We start from the raw sequence: 19,174 nt of genomic DNA on the forward strand, positions 1-19,174 counted from the left end.
TACTACTCTTTAATCATAGTGGGAGATATGAAATTAGCCAGGAATGGCACATTTGACAATAAAGAACATGAAGAGACTATATCCTTGGCCTGAGAAAGGGGTGCTGCCTGTATACTATAAGGAATCTTCACATGCACTGACTGGGCAATAAACGCACATCTTTTTCTTATCCATTATTCTAAATCTTCATTGACGAACTACTCTACCTTACATGGGACCATGAATTTTGTAATACATCTTAAAATCAAATTGTTTATATAGGGCCTTGCAAAAAAAAAAAAAAAAAATTTGCCCTGCAGGCATACCTGATCAGAGACTAGGAGAAACCAGAAACCATGAAAATGTTACCTGTATATAGAGTGCAAAGAGATCAAATAAAATAAGGAATGACAAATCCATTGGATTTGAGGGTTAGAAAACTACCAACACCATAGCCACTGGAGGTGGGGGAGAGAGAACAGATTGCAGCAGGTTGAATAGTGAGTGATGTGAAAGTTGACAGTGACTATTTTTTGATGGAGACTGGCTATAAACAACAGTAGCTAGAAGTGAGGGAGCAAGTATTACATGGAGTGTCAAAAAGAATGAGTGAAACCGACTGTAAATCACTGAGTAAGTAAAAATTCTTGAGTACATAATGATAGAGAGCAGGAAATGGAAACTCATTAACACCACTGGTAGGCAACTATAATACTGACTCTTTACTCTTAAAAAAAGGAAAAAAAAGAAAAAAAGTACCTGTAGACTAGAGAGATCTGGTGGGCAACATCTTAAGCAAGCAATCTTACTTAGCATCATTAATAGTGGGACAACCTGACACTGTGTCTCCATTGATACAATATGAAGTGCACAACATAAATTTATGAAATATCTCTGCCCAAACCATAAATCTAATCAAGTCTTTAGACCTTATTTACAGGAAATACTGGAGACAGAGAGACAAGGTAGTGATACTATAAAGAAGCAAATACAAAAATCTATATGTGGGACATTCTACAAAACAATGGTCTGATATTTTCATAAACCCAATGTGATGGAAAAAAAGAGGTGAACTTCTAGAAAAAGACACAGGAGACATAACCAAACACCATGGAGTCACCTTAATGAAATCTTGGTTAAACAACATAGACAACAATTACAACTTAGGGACAAGTAGAAAAACTTAAATATGGGTTAAACATTAGACAATATGGTAGAACTACTGTTAATAGTTTTTAGTGTGATAATGATATTGTATCAATAATTATGTAGAAGAAAGTCCTTATTTTAAGAAAACTCATGTTGAAGTATTTCAAGGTAAAATGTCATATCTGCAGCTTACCTTAAAAAGGTTCAGCAAAGGGACTTCCCTGGTGGTGCAGTGGTTAAGAATCCGCCTGCCAATGCAGGGGTCACGGGTTCCAGCCCTGGTCCAGGAAGATCCCACATGCCGTGGAGCAACTAAGCCTGTGCCACAACTACTGAGCCTGAGCTCTAGAGCCCGTGAGCCACAACTACTGAGCCCGCGTGCCACAACTACTGAAGCCCACGTGCCTAGAGCCCATGCTCCGCAACAAGAGAAGCCACCACAATGAGAAGCTCATGCACCGCAATGGAAAGTAGCCCCCGCTCGCCACAACTAGAGAAAGCTCGTGCGCAGCAACGAAGATCCAATGCAGCCAAAAATAAATAAGCTAATTAAAAAAAAAAGGTTCAGCAGAAACAACCATATATATCTATAGACACAATGAAAAATACACCCATACACAAAAGGCAAAATGTTAAATAATTGAATCTAGGTCGTATGTATAGATGCTATAACATTGTATCATTCTTTCAACTTTTGTTTTGCAAGTTTTCAAAATTAAAAGTGGGGGAAGGGGAGAGAGCCAGTAGAGCGAGACGATAAAGACGGGTATAATGGATCAACAGCCCAAAAAGAAAGATTAGCACTAAATAGGAGGTGTGCATTATTTCTGAGGTTAGAGGAAAAAGAGTTGTGGGTGAGTCGATACAGACAAGTGGGTAAGTATGGGTGTGGGAAGGTAAGGGAATACAGGTGATCTCCATGAAGTACGAGGCAAGAGTAGGTAGGTCGGTGGCACAAAGAGAGTGAAGATTTGGAATAGCTGCTGTGGGGAATGGCAAAGGGAGCTGACCAGAGACACACAAAGCTTTTACAGGGTGCAGCTGAGGTGCTGCTAAGGACGTGAATGTCTAGAAACTATTCTTCATTTTTGCTCCTTATTAGCCCTTTGAGCTTATCTCCCTATCAGAGAACTGTTTACTCTTCTAGACCATGAGTTTCTGAGGCAAGGAGCTTGACTTTCAGTTTTGAATTCCCAGCACCTAGCATAGTGCCTGGCATGTAGTAAGCATTCAACAAATAATTACTGGATAAAATAGTGACAGTTTCACATTTAACTCTAAATTGTAAGTGTTTATTGACCTTTCTTCTTATCCCCAGCCCATAGATGCTGCTGGGTTAACTGATTCCCTGCCATGCTCCCAGAGCAACATAAATTTAATATCCATTAAAAACTTCTATCATTGCATTTACTGCATTGTACTGAAATTGTCCGTTATATTTCTGCCTTACCCAGTAGACTAAAATCTTTTGAGATCAGTGGTGTTGTAGCTTTGTATCACAAACTCAGAACAGTAGTTGGCTTAATACATGGTAGACATTTTCTGATCTAAGCCGAACAATTAAGAAAGACTTTAAGTTTTGGTTTGCAAAGGCTTTATTTCTGAATGTATGTGTGATTTTAACAAATACTTTCAACAAGCAAAACTGACAATACATAAGTACAATCAATAATATAAGATAAAGTGCCAAATTATCTGAAATCAGAGTATTCTGGATAAAACACTGGGAAAAACAATGGCTTCCCCCCATTTAAAAAGGCACAACAGCACCTCTTTTCTATTTGCTTCTCTTCAAGTGTTCAAAATGGTAAGAACGCTTTCCATGACACTGGAGGCAAGAGTTTCCAAACACACTTACCTTTAAAAGTTCAGAAATTGGGTTCAGGTGACATTTTATGAGAACAATTCAGGAGACCAAGCACTTTTAGTTTCAGGCACTGAAGGTGACCAATCTTCTGAAAATGCAAGGCAACATTTGACTTCTGAACGGGAACCAAGTCCCAAAACCGACTCTTTGAAAATCCAGCCTAACCCTGTACTATTATAGTCAGGAGTTTTCGGTTCTGCTGCTGCAAGCATATTCTTCAAATTTAACTCTTTCTTAATTAAGCATTTATCAGTTATTTGTTTGACATATTTCAGTTTTTTTCTTGGTAACTCTTTTTGATCAGGAGAATTATGAGCAGCAGGGCATTTCCTTAGACCCACGGCCTGGAATCCAAGCATTTCTGAAGGAAATACTTTTTGTGTGGTAGGAGGGACCCATTCATCAACATCAGTTTCAAGGTACTTAGCAACAGGACAGTTGTTGGAGATCTCTGGTTGTGTAATACTAGATACAGTAGGGCTTCTGGATTTCTGGCTGGGTGTCTTTATATTTTTTGGACAGCTAGGGGTGGCTTGCTGTGCATCATTTACAGAGGAAATCCTTGTCTTTTTATAGTTAGCATCAAGGTCCAAATAAAAGGCAGGTAATTTTTTGAAAGCTCCTGTCATTCCATGAATTCTAGTTTGGTGGAATCCTATAACTGGAGTTGACTGTGAACATGGAACAAAGTCTTGGCTATCTTCAAAATCATATTCTGAATCTGACTGAAAATGAGGTGGAGAGGGACATGTTTTTGGATACAGAGAGGCAGATGTGTTTTGCAAGGATAATTTTTGTGAAGACTGGCTGGAGTTTTCAGAGAGTGATCTCAATGAAAAATCAGATTCTGTATGATGACTTTCTGCCAAAGACTTTCCCCACTGTAACAAAATATCCTGTGACTTTTTGTTCATTTCTGTTGCCATGTCCATTTCTTTAGGACTATCATCAAAGAGATCAGCAGAAGCATTGTAGCAACCTTCATGACCAGTAGAACAGTTTGGTGTTAGGTTATTACCAGTGTGTTCATAAGACATTTCTTTCAACGTGTTCGTACTTCTATTTGGCATACTGCAAAGAGCTTCTAAAGGATATGTGAGTTTCCTGCAAATTGTCAAACTGTCACCCTGGTTCTTTGGCCGCCTACAGTATTGTTTATTTTCTAAGTTGTGAAGGTTGGAAACATCATTATACCTCCTAGAACTCAAAGTTGTCAACTTTTCACTCATTTCGGGTAGTGATTTTTCTCCACATCCATTAAAATATTTGCTATTGAGACAAGAATGGTCAGTCTCTGAAGTATTGTGCTTAAGTGAAATTTCAGCCTCATGTGGTGGAATTCTGGTAGACTTAAGAGTAACTGTTGTGCCTGAGCCTTTTGAAGATGGAAACAGAGCTGACACATAAACATTTGGTAGAAGATTTTCAGAAATGCCTCTTTCACTACTACTTATAGAGATAGTCTCTGCTGTGTTCTCTGGTTGTGACTCCTTATGAACACTAGGACTTGGATTTGCTTCACAGTTGGAAAGGAAGTTATTTTTGCTGGAGTTTGCTTTGACTGTTGCTTGTGGTGATCTTAAGCCTATAGGTGGTGTATGCAAGGATCTAGTAGTTCTCTGTGGAGTCACAGAAAACCTGCTGTGGTCTGCATGTAATTTACTCATGTCATTATCTAGATGACATTTCCTGCTACTGCCATCTGTCTGGGTTATAGCAATCTCACTTTCAATAGCTGCCAGAAATTTGTTTAGGCTTTCAGAGAGTGGAAGGTCAGCCCAGATCTCAGGGTCACAGTCCTGAGAACCCCCAGCTATCTCTTCAAGTCTGAGTGATGAAGGTGTACAACACATAGATCTCTCCTGAAAGCTAGCGGGGGTATCTACATCATGATACTGGTGACATGTTAGCTCATGCTGGGAATATATATTTTTAACTTCCACTGCACTGTGGAAGGATTTTGTATTACTTGGCTCAAGGGGCTCTTGCACTTTCAAAGGGAATAAATTAGAACCAGGAACTCCAATTTCATGATGATTGCTATGAACAGCACTTGGCTGATTAGCTTGTAAGCCAAGTTCTTCACCCAGCTTTTGTGCTGCACTCTTTTTATCCATATAAGAAACAGGGCTCCATAAACCCTGAATGGTATCATGACAGCTATTGGAACCAGTGGCCTCTGCAGAGGAAATGCACATTCTGTTCTGGTGAGGAGTATCAATGGCCTTGCTTTGTTCTGAAGCTGAAAAATCATCATCATCTGTTAGTTGTGAAACAATGGAAGTGAGTTCAAGTGATAGCTGCCAGAATCCCGAAAAATCATCTCTGCCATGGGACTCAAAACAAGAACTGCTGTCAGGGCCACATATGCTGCTGACATCGCTATTTGAATTTTCGAAAGCAAGTAAGTGGCTATTAGGTGCCTGGGAGCCACAGCGAAGTTTCCTGATATCAGAAAGCTGCAAAAGCCGATGGAAATAGTCAATGACAGTGAAGCCTACGACACCTGGGTCTGGTAGAAGAATCTGGCAAGCTACTAGCGCTTTAACTTTTCTCTTGTGGTCTGAGTACTGCTCTAAGAGGTTGCTGGAACCTGAACCTTGTCCATGTTGGCTTTCAAAATTCTGTGAAAGAAGTAAATGAATTTAAATCAGAATAATATTTTCTTCCTTTGACTCAAATGTGAAACAGGGATTTAAAAGGTTAAAAACAGATGCAACTATAACCCCCACCCCCGTAATTTCAATTCCTCTAGCATTATATGGTTTAACGCTAGAGGAATTGAAATTATGGGGAAGTAAACCTTGGAGTAAAGAGACTTGTCTTTAAATTTTGGTTCTAAAATTTCCTAGTGTTGGGACTTTGAACAAGTTATTAGGAGCCTTAGTTTTCTCATTTATAAAATAAGGATAAAAATGCAGGATTACTGTATTAGCAATAACACAAAAAAAACTATAGTGCTTACCAAATAGTAGTTGCTCAATAAATGGTAACTACTATTATATTTCTCATTAGCTTCCATAAGCTTTGAGTGTTTAAAGGAATGTTCTCACTTTAAAAAAAAAAAAAAGAAGAAAAAGAGCCATCTGAGATTCTAAGAAAGAAAACCTCTGTAGCTCCTGGTTTCATCTTCCCTTTGGGTTTTCTCACTGTTCAGCTGTGAAGTGCTGTATTCCACATTTTAAAACCCTGACTGCAGTGTAGGCAAAATACTGATTTGTTCCCTTTAGCATATAAGAGACAGAAAGCGATTACTCCTTCAGTCAGCACATTCTCTAGACTTTTTCTATAGTCACTTTTATAATTATTTAAGATGATCCTTCCTAACCTATTCTTATAGTTATCAACACTCAGTTACTTTGCCTTCAATGTTAGTTCCCTCTTTCTCCTTTTATCGATAAGATTAAAAAGCTAGAGTTGACGAAAGTTTTACTACAGAATCTGAACTGAATTTAGAGGGTATAGTAAATACCAAATATCAAAACAAAATATCTAACACTTGTGAAATTATAATAAATGTAGATTTTTAAAGCTCTGAATGCATTTGAATGGGGCTCTTCTAACTTTTGAAAGAGGAAGTTGTCATACATGGTATTTTAACAGATCACCTATAGCCTATTTTTACAAAGCTTAAAGTGCTTCTACAGGCTCTCACACTTATGACTCCTAAAAACTATTTAGAAAATTAAAATCACTTCATTACAATGGAAATGTTAGCATAATAATAAAAAGAAAGCTAGTCTCAATTACCGTCACTCCAAAAATAAAGCTCTGTCCAACAAAGCAAGTTTCAACTGCTTTAATTAATAGGTTCTGAGTTGCATCACTGTCCAGTGTTTCTGGAATTTCATTAGGATCTCGAATGTACCTTGATTGGAAAGAAAATAAAAAATGGGAAGAGATAAGCTTTGAAATTTTAACTTGCCATAAAGTCAGAAGACACAATTAGTTTGAAAATACAGCATGAAACTTTTGAGTTACATACAGGGGGGAAAAAAAAGTGACTTTAAGAGCTACGCATTTTGTTCCCTCTAGGTTCCTATAGCCTAGAAAGACAAAAACAACTGATCAAGTGTGAATAAAGTAGATGCCTGCCTAGTAATCAGGCCCAGCAATTATTATAAAAGTGTCAGTGGGAGTAGTGCTGGGATCTTTAAACCTTCTCCTCAAAGCAGAGGGGGAAGCCTTTCCTCATCGCTGGCAATCCTGGCTGTGGTCCCTTGGCCCTCCCTTTCTTCAAATCACTTTGCTCTCAACTATAAGGAGATGAACAGAGATTTCCTCTGTTAAGTATTAGGGGAGGAGGGCAGAAGATTGAAGGGGAGAAAAAGCTTCAGTTGCTTACATATATCCTTACATTCTCAGAACATCTTAACAGGTCAAACTATGCAGATGAAGCTGCAATGCAAATGAAATAAATGACAAAATTCAATTTCTGATATGCAAATATTCCTTCAAATAGCTTCTTCCACCTCAAGAGACCTTAGCCACTTGATTTGAATAATCCTTCCGTTTGAAACAATTTTACTTTCTTATTATATATTTCTCTAACTTGGATTAGAGTTTTGTAATTTAATAGTCTAATTACAGTTTGGTTGGAGCATGGTTTAACATCATCACAATATGTATTCAGGAAATAAACATCTTTCTATTTCTCATTTGATTATCTTTTAAATGAACTGATGATCTGAGGTCGAGTGATCATCTTTTTTACTAAATGCATAGTACCTTAAAAACACATATCTTCAGGGGCTTCCCTGGTGGCGCAGTGGTTAAGAATCTGCCTGCCAATGCAGGCGACAGGGGTTCGAGTGCTGGTCTGGGAAGATCCCACATGCTGTGGAGCAACTAAGCCCGTGCGCCACAACTATTGAGCCTGCACTCTAGAGCCCTCGAGCCACAACTACTGAAGCCTGCGTGCCACAACTACTGAAGCCCGCGCGCCTAGAGCCTGTGCTCTGCTACAAGAGAGAAGCCACCACAGTGAGAAGCCTGCCTGCCGCCAAGAAGAGTAGCCCCTGCTCACCACAACTAGAGAAAGTCCCCAAGCAGCAACAAAGACCCCGCACAGCCAAAAGTAAATAAAACAAACAAAAAAACCCCACATATCTTCAAATTCTATTGATGTACTAAAGTAGTAGCTAGGAAAAAGAATGCTTTAAATATTCTTACCTGTGCAAACCAGTGGCTGTAAGACCAAAAAATGCATCTAAGCAGCTTCCAAATACAGTAATACCAAATAATTTGTTTGATTCTGCAACTTTTAAGGCAAGTTTATATCTGTAACTGGCATTTTCAGCTTCACTAGTAGAGCCACATTTTGGACAATTAGACCTGGAAAAGTGGAGGAAAAAAAGCATAGAGATGTTCACTAACTTTTTTTTAATATGATGTAAAACAAATCTGGAAATTAAAGATTAAAAATAATATTTTGTGTACACAATGTACAAGTTACATCCTTCTTAAACGATTTCAGATCAACCTCTTTTGAATTTTCTCTATTCATAACAGTTACTTTACTGATTTAAATTAAGTAGCACCAAATTGATAGAAATTGAAGGAAAACTGTGTGTGCGTGTGTGGGGAGAGAAGGGGGTGTGGGGAGAGAGAGGGGTGTGGGGAGGGAGGCTGGCTGGTTGTTGGTTGGTTGTTATTGGGTAGCTAAATCATCGTTAACAAATGAGGCATATTATAGTCCGAGGTTGGGGGTGGGGGCAAACTAGATATAATGAAGTGAGCACCACACCAACAGAAGACCTGAACTTGAATGTCTATCTTCTGTTAAAAGGACAATGAATAACCTCGAAACATTTAATAAATATTTATACACAAAGTACCTAGTCATATTTTTCTCACTATTATAAGAATAACTTTACTTTCTTTAATTTAATTCATTGAAATATGCTGAGAATTTATTAGATTACAAAAACTAGGTACAAAACATCTTGTTTAACTTGTTTGTAAGGCAATTATGGCCAAAGGCATTCTTTTTTTTTTTTGTGGGGTGGTGGTGGTTCATGTTTAATAGTGAAGAAGGCCTAGGTCATGTTTAGACATTAGCTGATTTTTTTTTTCCAAGTTTGAATTCTATCAAACACTTTTTTTTTTCCCCCAAAGCCTTTCTTATCAAAAACTACTGTGTATGGGCTTCCCTGTTGGCACGGTGGTTAAGAATCCGCCTGCCAATGCAGGGCACACGGGTTCGAGCCCTGGTCTGGGAAGATCCCTCTACCACGGAGCAACTAAGCCCGAGTGCCACAACTACTGAGCCCGTGTGTCACAACTACTGAAGCCCACATGCCTAGAGCCTGTGCTCTGCAACAAGAGAAGTCACCACAATGAGAAGTCCGTGCACTGCAATGAAGAGTAGCCCCCGCTCACTACAACTAGAGAAAAGCCCACGCACAGCAATGAAGACCCAACACAGCCAAAAATAAAAATAAATAAATCAATTTATATTAAAAAAAAAAACAAAACTACTGTGTGTCAAGTATAACACTACTGTTATGTACTAGCAGTCTGGTCTTGGGATAGATACTAAATCCCTTAAACTTAGATTTCCTCATCTGTGAAATCCAGGGTTGAAGAAGGATAAAATGAGACAAAGTATAAGAAAAGAAAGTAAAGAAAGAATCTAGTACAGATCTTGTCAAATTAATGTGTTTAGTCTGCTTCTCCCTCATAATTATATTAAGTATTGTGATGGTTACCGTCACTTCTACTTATGTTTCCCTCTTTTCTAGTTGTTTGCAATATCTTAGAACTCTGCTATCCATTTTTCACATTCATAATTTAACAAATTGACCCCTTAAAACACCTTATGGTAATGGTTAATCCTAGAACTGTTTTTTCTTCATGTCGCTAATGATCTGGCTTAAAAATGTGAATAGAAAATAATGTTAGAGACAGTTGTATAAATTTGATTGCTGCCAGACAGCCACTAGGGGGAGCCTGAATTCCATGGCTCACAAGGTGACTCTTCTGAACAAAGGTTAATCCTACATATAAGAAGTTACTGGGGCTTCGCTGGTGGTGCAGTGGTTAAGAATCCGCCTGCCAATGCAGGGGACACAGGTTCGAGCCCTGGTCCGGGAAGATCCCACATCCCACATCCCACATGCCGCGGAGCAACTAAGCTCGTGTGCCACACTGCTGAGCCTGCGCTCTAGAGCCTGCAAACCACAACCACTGAGACCACATGCCACAACTACTGAAGGCCGGGCACCTAGAGTCTGTGCTCTGCAACAAGAGAAGTCACCACAATGAGAAGCCCGTGTAGCCCCCACTCCCTGCAACTAGAGAAAGCCCGTGCACAGCAATGAAGACCCAACGCAGCCAAAAAAATAAGTAAAAACAATAAATAAATTAAAAAAAGAAGTTACTGATTCACCATCATTACATCTGTGCTAATTATTAATTTTTTTTTCCACACTGATGATGGATCTGTGCCGATCCATTCATATACTCTTAACCAAATTGGCTGGAGTTTGTGTTGTAGTCTGGCCATAGAATTAAGTGAAGGTAATCGACTTACCAGGGCATAAAACCTCATTAGTACCAAGCTCTAGTGAAATGAATTAAGTGTTTTAAATATATATTAGAACTTCTTTAAAAATTATGTACTAATAATGCATTCAGGTCTAATGTAAAATTCCTAGCAAATCTTAGAATTAATGTGCATCAGTGTTTTACAGTTTACAAATGTTTTCAAAATACATTATTTCCTTCCGATACATAAACAAGGCATTTACTCCCATTCACAAACTGGGAAATTGGGGTGAATTTTTGCCCAATGTGACAAAGTTAGTGATTTTTATGACCAAATCCAAGGCTTTGGATTCCTTGCCTGGAGTTCTTTCTTGTATAACTATAAGAACAGTATAGTTAATAATGAATGATCTTACAAATACAGAGTATCAATGATAGCCTAAGAAAGACTAGTATTAATGCATTATTAGCATTAATGCATATATACACTATATTATTTATACTTTTATGTTATATATAAAATGAAGATATTTATGTAGTTTCCTTTAATCCTTTTGGGAATAAGTCTGAACTGAAATAAATGTTAGTATGCAGTAATACAGATCACAGCTTTTCAAACTTCAGTATGCATACCAATCACCTAGGGATCTTCTTAAAATGAAGATCCTGATTCACTAAGTCTGGGACAAGGCCCAAGATTCTGCATTTCTAACAAGCTCCCAGGTGATGCCGATGCAGCTGTTCCTCAGACCACATTTTGAGAAGCAAGGGTAGAGACAACACATTCAAATCACAGTCCCCTGATTTAACTTCTAGAGGCACCTCATTTCCAAAATGTCATTTGTTATGGAATAGCAGTTTTCAAACATATTTGGTCTCTGGGACTCTTTATACTCCTAAAAATTATTGAGAATACCAAAGAGCTTTTGCTTATGTGGGTAATATCTATCTATATTTCCAATTGAAAATGAGAAATTAAATGAAAGTGAGAAATTGAGAATTCTAAAAAATACTTATTAATACCTTAAAAAATAGATCCATCGCATAGTTAACAAAAAGAATATATTTTTACGAAAAATAACTATGTGTTCCAAAATAAATTAGTGAGAAGAGAGTGGCATTGTTTTATATTTTGCAAACCTGTTTAATGTCTGTCTTAATAGACAGCTGGATTCTCATACCTCCTTCTCTGCTCACTCTGCTGTGATATCACATGTCATGGAGCCTCTGGAAAACTCCACTATGCACTTTTATGAGAATGAGAGTGAAAAGGCAAATTATGTCTTAGAATTATTATGAAAAGTTTTGACCCCAAGAAGCCTCTGAAAGGATCTATCTAAAATAATACTTGTATTTGCTACCTTTTTTGTTTGATACCAGTTAAAACATTAAGTTTCATTCATTTATTTTTCTAGGTTAGTGTACTTATATTTAGCCCCAAAGTAGAAAAATTGATGAGATTAGTAACCCTTTGAAAATCTGATGAAAGCAATGGACTCTCTCTCTCCCAGAAAACTGCACACATAACCATCACACAATATTTTACATATTTCACAGGTAAAGGTAATGAAAAATATTAAAAAATAACATAGGAAAAGAAAGCTCTTAGTGCTGGAGACAGATTTCTAGACCAAAGGGATAATGGGTCCCGCTAAGTGAATCAGAAGGGCAATTTACATGTTTGGGCTGGCTGGATTGCTTATATGGACAAATGAGTCCCCTTTCTTGCTCATAATTTTTGGGAGTACATACACCTCCCCCATACATATATAAAATCATATATATATATATAAAAGTTTGTTCCTTCATATGAGATTACCATATTCACATATACAAATGTGTATATATGTACATACACATATTCATATATATATATGAATATGATAATGAAGGACCAAACTAACTTTTACACAGCTGACCCTTGAACAACACAGGTCTGAACTGCAACAGGTTCACTTATACATGGATTTTTTCAAGAGTAAATACTATATAGCACTATATATTCTGTGGTTGGTTGAATTCTTGGATGTGGAACTGTGCATATGGAGGAACCACAGGTATGGCGGACCTGCATAAATGGAGGAACTGCACATATGGAAGGACAACTATAGGTTATACTGTGTAGAGGGTTGGCGCCCCGTGTTGTTCAAGGGTCAACTGTACATATACTTTTTACATTTTTATGTCTTTATCTGTATCTTTATCTAAGTCATGGAATCTTTTTTGAAAAGAAATCTAATTTGGAACCCTAATTCAAGGCTGAGAATGGAGCTGTTGTTGAAACTAAAGTGGGGGCCCTAAAGCCCTACCTACGAGTCAGCACAATCTACTATTACTTCTCTAATCCTATCTCCTTCTAGAAGCACAGAGCCCTAAGGCTCTGCAGAACAGTAATTTGAAAACCACCACTGCTCTAATCTTGGAGGTTAACAAGAGAAAAAAGTTAATCCCATAAAACACAAAACCTATTATGGTGGTTGTCGCTAAGGATTTGGGGTTCAATGAAAAACTTTTAGGGAGCAGTCTTTTTGCTCTTCACTGTCTCTAAAATCTTCTGCAAAGGCTACATGTGTGGAATTCCTGTCATAAACTTGCTGTGCTGCAGCAGTGAGGAATTTTTGTTTCCTGTGCTGGCTTACAACTGACTCCAGGTAAGAAAAAAGGAAAGCAGAGATAACAGAAGAAAAGATAAGCACTGCAAATTATGGGAATAGACTTTGTGTAGCACTGTCAATGTAATATCTGTAGAGGAGAGGCTATATTTTTGTGGACTACATTTCCACAGGCAAGGACAAAGTGCTGTGGATTTTATGTGACTAAACGGTCCAATTAGAGCTCAGTTTTCTGGGGGCATCTTAAACTCTGGGAAAGAGAGGGGGAGGGATCATTATGGATACCAATTTCACTGCTAATTTAGAGGTAATACAGTGATTATGGATGTAGATAGCAGTCAGACTGTTTAGGCTTGAATATGTTTCTGCCACTAACTCACTGGCTTTGTGATTTGGGGCAAGTTATTTAACTTTTCTAAGCTTTAATTTTCTCCTTTGAAAGTTGGCGTTAACAGTAGCATCACCTCACAGGGCTGTTGTATTAAAAGATATAATGCTTACAAAGTTCCTAGCACCATGTGTAGCATATAGTAAACATTCATTAATGTTATCTATTGTTATTACCAGTCTAAAGAGGTAAAAATGGCAGTATTGTTCAACCTAAATGGTTGTTACAGATTATCTTTAAAAGAAATGACTTGGGGGGCTTCCCTGGTGGCGCAGTGGTTGAGAATCTGCCTGCTAATGCAGAGGACACGTGTTCGAGCCCTGGTCTGGGAGGATCCCACATGCCGCGGAGCAACTAAGCCCGTGAGCCACAATTACTGAGCCTGCGCGTCTGGAGCCTGTGCTCCGCAACAAGAGAGGCCGCGGTAGTGAGAGGCCCGTGCACCACGATGAAGAGTGGCTCCCGCTTGCCACAACTAGAGAAAGCCCTCGCACAGAAACAAAGACCCAACAGAGCCATAAATAAATAAATAAATAAATAAATAAATAAATAAATAAAAAATTAAAAAAAAAAAAAAGATACAGGATGCCCACTTCAATTTGCACTTCAGATAAACAATGAAAAATATTTAAAATAAAAAAAGAAATGACTTGGGGGAAAAAGCTCAGTTTTAAAAATATTTCACATCTATATATTACTAATTATGTATCACACAATGTTTGAAGCATTTATTAATTCACAACAATCCTATGAAGCAGATATTATTACTTTCCCCATTTTGAGATCCAGATAATTTAAGTGACTTGCCCAAGGCTACACAGCTTTAAGTGGCGGGGTTGAGAGTTGAACCCAGGCAGTCTGGCTCCAGAGAACTGTGCTTTTTAATCACCAGGATATAATGCAATAGGTAAAGTATACTTGCCCAAGATCATACAACTATCAAGCGTCAGAGCCTATCTACAACCCTGTTGTGTTTTCCGAAGCTTGAAATCGTTCCATTATACCACACTGCTTCTAAGAATAGGTCCTGATCAAAGGCAAACAGTCCCTGGTTTTAGTTTTTTCAGAAAATAGGTAGGAACCTGAAAATGAGTGAAGCTAAGTCTAGATCGAAGACAACCTAGACACTATCACATTGTCATTTATTCATTCATTTAACATTTATTGTGTATTTTCTATGAACTAAACCATAGGCTGAATGCTGAGGATTTAATGATGAATAACACAAATAGGTTCTTTCTCTCAATTTACAAATGAGTACTTGAAAGAATGGCTTAATAAAGAAACAGTGAAAACTACTGGAAGGATGACTTGGAGTCCAGGTGTGGGTTGGAACTGTCAATTCCTCCCCATACAATGCTAACTAGACAAAAAAGACTAGTTAAGAATATTGCTGGCCTACTACTCTACTTACATACTACTAGGTACTTACTAGATATTCTTATTCTCACCCCTAGGAAGAGAGAATGTATTCTTAAGGAACTCCAACCCTAACCTCTCACCTGTACTCTATAAAGATCAGAGATGAATCTTAGGCTCTCAGGTCTGCTTGGCCTGAATCTGGGCACCATAATAAAGTATTATGTGCCCAGCACTGTTCTAGGTGCTGAAGGATACAGAGGTTACAATAACATAGTCCCTGTTCTCAGGGAGTTTATTCATTTATTAAAAAATAATCTGGAGATTATGCAAAAATAAGCAAAGAGTGAACAAACAAAAAACCCCTACACTATTTCCAGGGATATGCCAGAAGTGTACTAAGTTTTTGTATCAGGATCGTGACTTCCTCTCTGAGAAATTAGTTTTCTTCTCTGAAGCAGGTACTTAGTAAAGACTTGGAGATAATTTGAAACATCCCTCTAGTAATAGAGGATTACCAGCCAATTCTATTCCAGGATTTACAGAAGAACCAATCTAAGAGAATCTTATGTCCTGGTACAAACTTAATCCTTACTTGCCTTTGAGCCATAGGAAATCTACAGTGTACACTTGCATTTTCTTTCTCACACTTTCAGGTTTTACTTTTACCTTTTGGAGACCAGGATTATCCGAGAGAAGCACTTTTGACATGAAGGATATATAAAACTAGAGTTCTGGAGAGCAAGAACTGAGGCAAGAAGAAATTTTCTTCTTCTATTCATGTGTCCTCACTGTGGTCTGCAAAACAAAATAGCCATGGGATGAATGGCAAATCTTTAATTGCATGCGTGTAATTCATTTCTTAGGAAAATCACTTAAACTTCCCTGCAAAGCCAATAGATGTTTTTTTTGTAGTAAATGTTAGTGTATTGGAAAACTAATTTTCTTTTTCTGTTTAATTAAGAAAATAAGATTTAAAACAGAGTAGTTCAAGCAAATATTCTGTTTTTGAATAAATGTTCCACCCCAGTAATTCAAGAAAGGTGTCATTTAACTTCTTTCAACATCTTTATAAGAAGAGCTATATAGAACTTGTTTCCACTATTAATTGAAAGGAACTTAAATGAACTTACAGGAATGTTTAAAAGAACCTAAATTGGTGGGGAATAGTTCTTTTCAGCTGGAAAAAAAAAAATCACTTCATTAGATTTCAGTATGTACATTTTTACACAGCTTGAAGAGGAAAAAAAGACAATTTAGAGTGTACAGATAGAAAAATAAAAATGTTGCATGGTCAAATGAGAGTTCAAAGTGCTTTATGAGCCTTGTATAAAACACATCAGAGAAGTAAAACAATAAAATAGCAGTTCGCCTCTTTTATACTTTCCTTTTAAAAACTCAAATGTTGGTTTCTCAAAATTTTCTAAATTGATTAGCTTATTTATAGCATAATATAAATGCTCTGAAATAAAAATCTCTGTACATGTTCAATATAAAGCTATACCAATAAATTTTCATTTGTAAACACACGGCAAAAGCTTTCAATTTCTGCAAATGGGTGAAACTGTTTCTGAGACTGGCATCAGCAAATTTTGACAAAGTGGAAGTCATCAGTTTAAAAATCGTAAAAGAATCTTTTAGGTATAGCTCCTCCTGAGAATGATCACAAATTTAGAAATGTGATTATGGAATGGGTATCTTAAAATGTTACTAATCCTGTCCATCAATCAAAATATTCCTGTGAAAATAAAATCTTGCCACCTAAGGCAGTAAGATGGGAACTTACAAAGATTATAGATAAATGGATTTACATAAATCACCGATCTATGTTATTAAAGGGGGCATAGAAAAAAAATCTAACTCTGCTTAATTCTTGTTGTTATCCTTGTTTTTGAACCCTTAGGTATACATGACTAATAAGGTTCTACCAAAAGCAGATATGTCTTCCTAGATTTGGTTGTCACTTTAGGCTACATGGCAATCTCTAAGGACAAGGTAGAGGAGGTGATACAGGATACAAGGAAAAGGCAGAAAGAAAGGCCAGAGAACACTGCTATTTTTAGTGTTACTTACCTCAAGTTCCTTCTTGCCAATGCAACAAATGATGGAATGTATGTCAGCAAAGGCATCTTCCCTCTACATTTCCTCTAAAATCCAGTTTGGGGTAGGGTGTAACATGGTGGTACACCTGCCTATGAGCTAGGGGAGATAAAATAGGACAAAACTCCCTCCTGAAAATGTCGTCTTTTACCTGCTTAAAATCTTGCAGTTTAGAATGAAGCCTCAATTCCTCACAATGCCTGTCAGGCCCTAGCTCATCTAGCCCCACCTCCTTGACCTCACCTTGTACCACTCGCCCCCTTAATCACTGCACTTCAAGCCATGCTAGCCTTCTTTCTGCTCCTCAAACACACCAAATAATCTTTCTCAGGCTTCTGTGCTTACCTTTCTCTTTGTCTAAAATGCTCTTCCCTCAGTACTTCAAATAGCTGGTTCATTCTCATCCTTCAATCTTTAATGTTATCCCTTAGAGAGCCGCATTTCATCTCAGGTAAATACTTCCTTCCTCTTAGTTTCTATGATATCACCCATTTTACTCCTTCATGGTACTAATCGTGCTTGTGATATATGCAATCATGAAAATTATATATCAGATGATACATGCTTACTTGTTTTTGTTGGTTCTACCCCCATTAGTCTTAAAGTTTCATGAAGATGGAGATCTGGTCTATCAAGTCACCAATAAATGAAAAACATATGTAAGCAGAAATATTTGCGAATTAATTTCTAAATTAATTGTGCAAGCACCAATTGCTGTTATTTTCAAAGGAAGGATGGTTAAATTGTCATTATTTAAGGGTTTGTTGCCCTCTAGTGGAGAAATAAATAAATTTGAGAACTGAAATGAAAAAGGTCATTGAAGTATTTTTACTATTTGCATTTCACTTGGTAAATTCCAGCAAATGGCAAAAAGACTTTCCATTCATTGGCTGGTGAAAAAAATGCAATAAGATCCTTTTAGACAGTCACTATTAGTTATTCCTTTTGTTATTTTCATAGTATTCCCTTATGATTCTTGTCATCTAGTTTGTTTTGCCTCTCTCTCTACTGCCTGACTTAAAGTATGCTGAATTAATGTTTGATAGATAACTGAATGAAGCATCAGGAATGAGAGAATACTAAAGTTAGGAAAACATGATCACAGACTTGGGAACAATTCCATATGTGGTATCTATTGCAATTTATTTTTCTTCTTGATTTTATTGGGAAGGATGGTGATATTGCATTACATTGCTTTCAGTTCCATCACAGTCAGCAAACCATATTCCAATTTAATAAGTCCAATATATTTACTTATTTATCAATCATTTATTGTGCAGCTGATAAATACCAGGTGATGGGGATAATATAAGTGATGGACAAAATATACAAGGTCCCTACCTGGTCACTAGACTTACAGTGACCAATAATCACACCAAAAAACTGAAATTGTGGAAAATTCTATAAAGAAAAAGTACAGAATACCATGAGAAAATACAACAAGGGGACTGATCTAGTCTTAGCTTGGGGGGGATGGCGAGAAAGAGAATAGTTAGGCACACAGATAACCTTCTTTTAAAAAGTACTCTCTGAGTTGTCAGATTAAAGGTGATTTTTATTTCCTTTTTAAATATTTTCTAAATATTTCCTATTTAAATATTTTAAATATTTCTTATTTAAATATTTTCTAAATATTACTTTTTTAATTAGAAAAATCAATAAATATAATAAAAACCTTGGGTCCTCTTAATCTCTCACATACAGAAGTAGAAACAGGAGAATGAGATGGAGAGAGAGGGAGAAAAGTATAAATGTTAGGGAATTAATTAGGACCTCAGTTGGCTTTTGTTTTGACGGCCCAGAGATTGCTCAAGTCAATGTCTAGGACTGAAGACTCTGACAGACCTATGCTTATGAAAATATGCTGGGTCCAGGTGGACATATTATAGTGCATTTTAAATTTAACATGGAATACTCTGGAATACTTGCTTTCTCTGTTTCTAGTCATGGGAGATGAACTATAATCCAAGATGCTTTACTAATTTATCACGAAAAATTACTGTCACAAGGAAGGAACTCATCTTAAGCCCATATCTTCGTTTGGATAAAACTAGATGTTAAAAAAAAAACATATTAAGCTAAATTATAAACAAAGTTACTTGAAGAAGGGGCATTAGGTGAAGCAAATATTTAATGGAATCATGCTAACACAGGTGATGCATCCTTTTCACACTAGAGATGTTTTGGGTTCTCAAACTTTAGTGTGCATCAAAATGACCTGGAGGGACTGAT

The 19,174-nt window shown here is 37.2% G+C and overlaps 1 protein-coding gene across 5 annotated transcripts in view; it reads right to left on the reverse strand.

The window, feature by feature from the left end:
* DDIAS (DNA damage induced apoptosis suppressor) overlaps nucleotides 1-19,174 on the reverse strand; it is a 37,229-nt gene that overhangs the window by 14,074 nt on the left and 3,981 nt on the right. For 2 of the 5 annotated variants that reach the window (XR_014250191.1, XM_082410142.1), the window contains exons 1-5: nucleotides 16,916-17,060; nucleotides 15,512-15,640; nucleotides 8,168-8,329; nucleotides 6,746-6,863; nucleotides 2,987-5,619 (exon numbers count right to left, since the gene is read on the reverse strand). Coding sequence is in view for 1 of the 5 variants with exons in the window: in XM_082410142.1 (XP_082266268.1) it covers nucleotides 3,022-5,619; nucleotides 6,746-6,863; nucleotides 8,168-8,329; nucleotides 15,512-15,624 (2,991 nt within the window). In the remaining 4 variants the exon portion in view is untranslated. Of the gene's footprint in view, nucleotides 1-1,321; nucleotides 5,620-6,745; nucleotides 6,864-8,167; nucleotides 8,330-15,511; nucleotides 15,641-15,975; nucleotides 16,023-16,915; nucleotides 17,061-19,174 lie in introns of those variants that run through there. The other 3 variants (XR_014250189.1, XR_014250188.1, XR_014250190.1) reach the window with 3 other exon arrangements.

The sequence above is a fragment of the Balaenoptera physalus genome (assembly GCF_965194825.1).
Source record: "Balaenoptera physalus genome assembly, chromosome: 10".
Taxonomy (NCBI): Eukaryota; Metazoa; Chordata; class Mammalia; order Artiodactyla; family Balaenopteridae; genus Balaenoptera; species Balaenoptera physalus.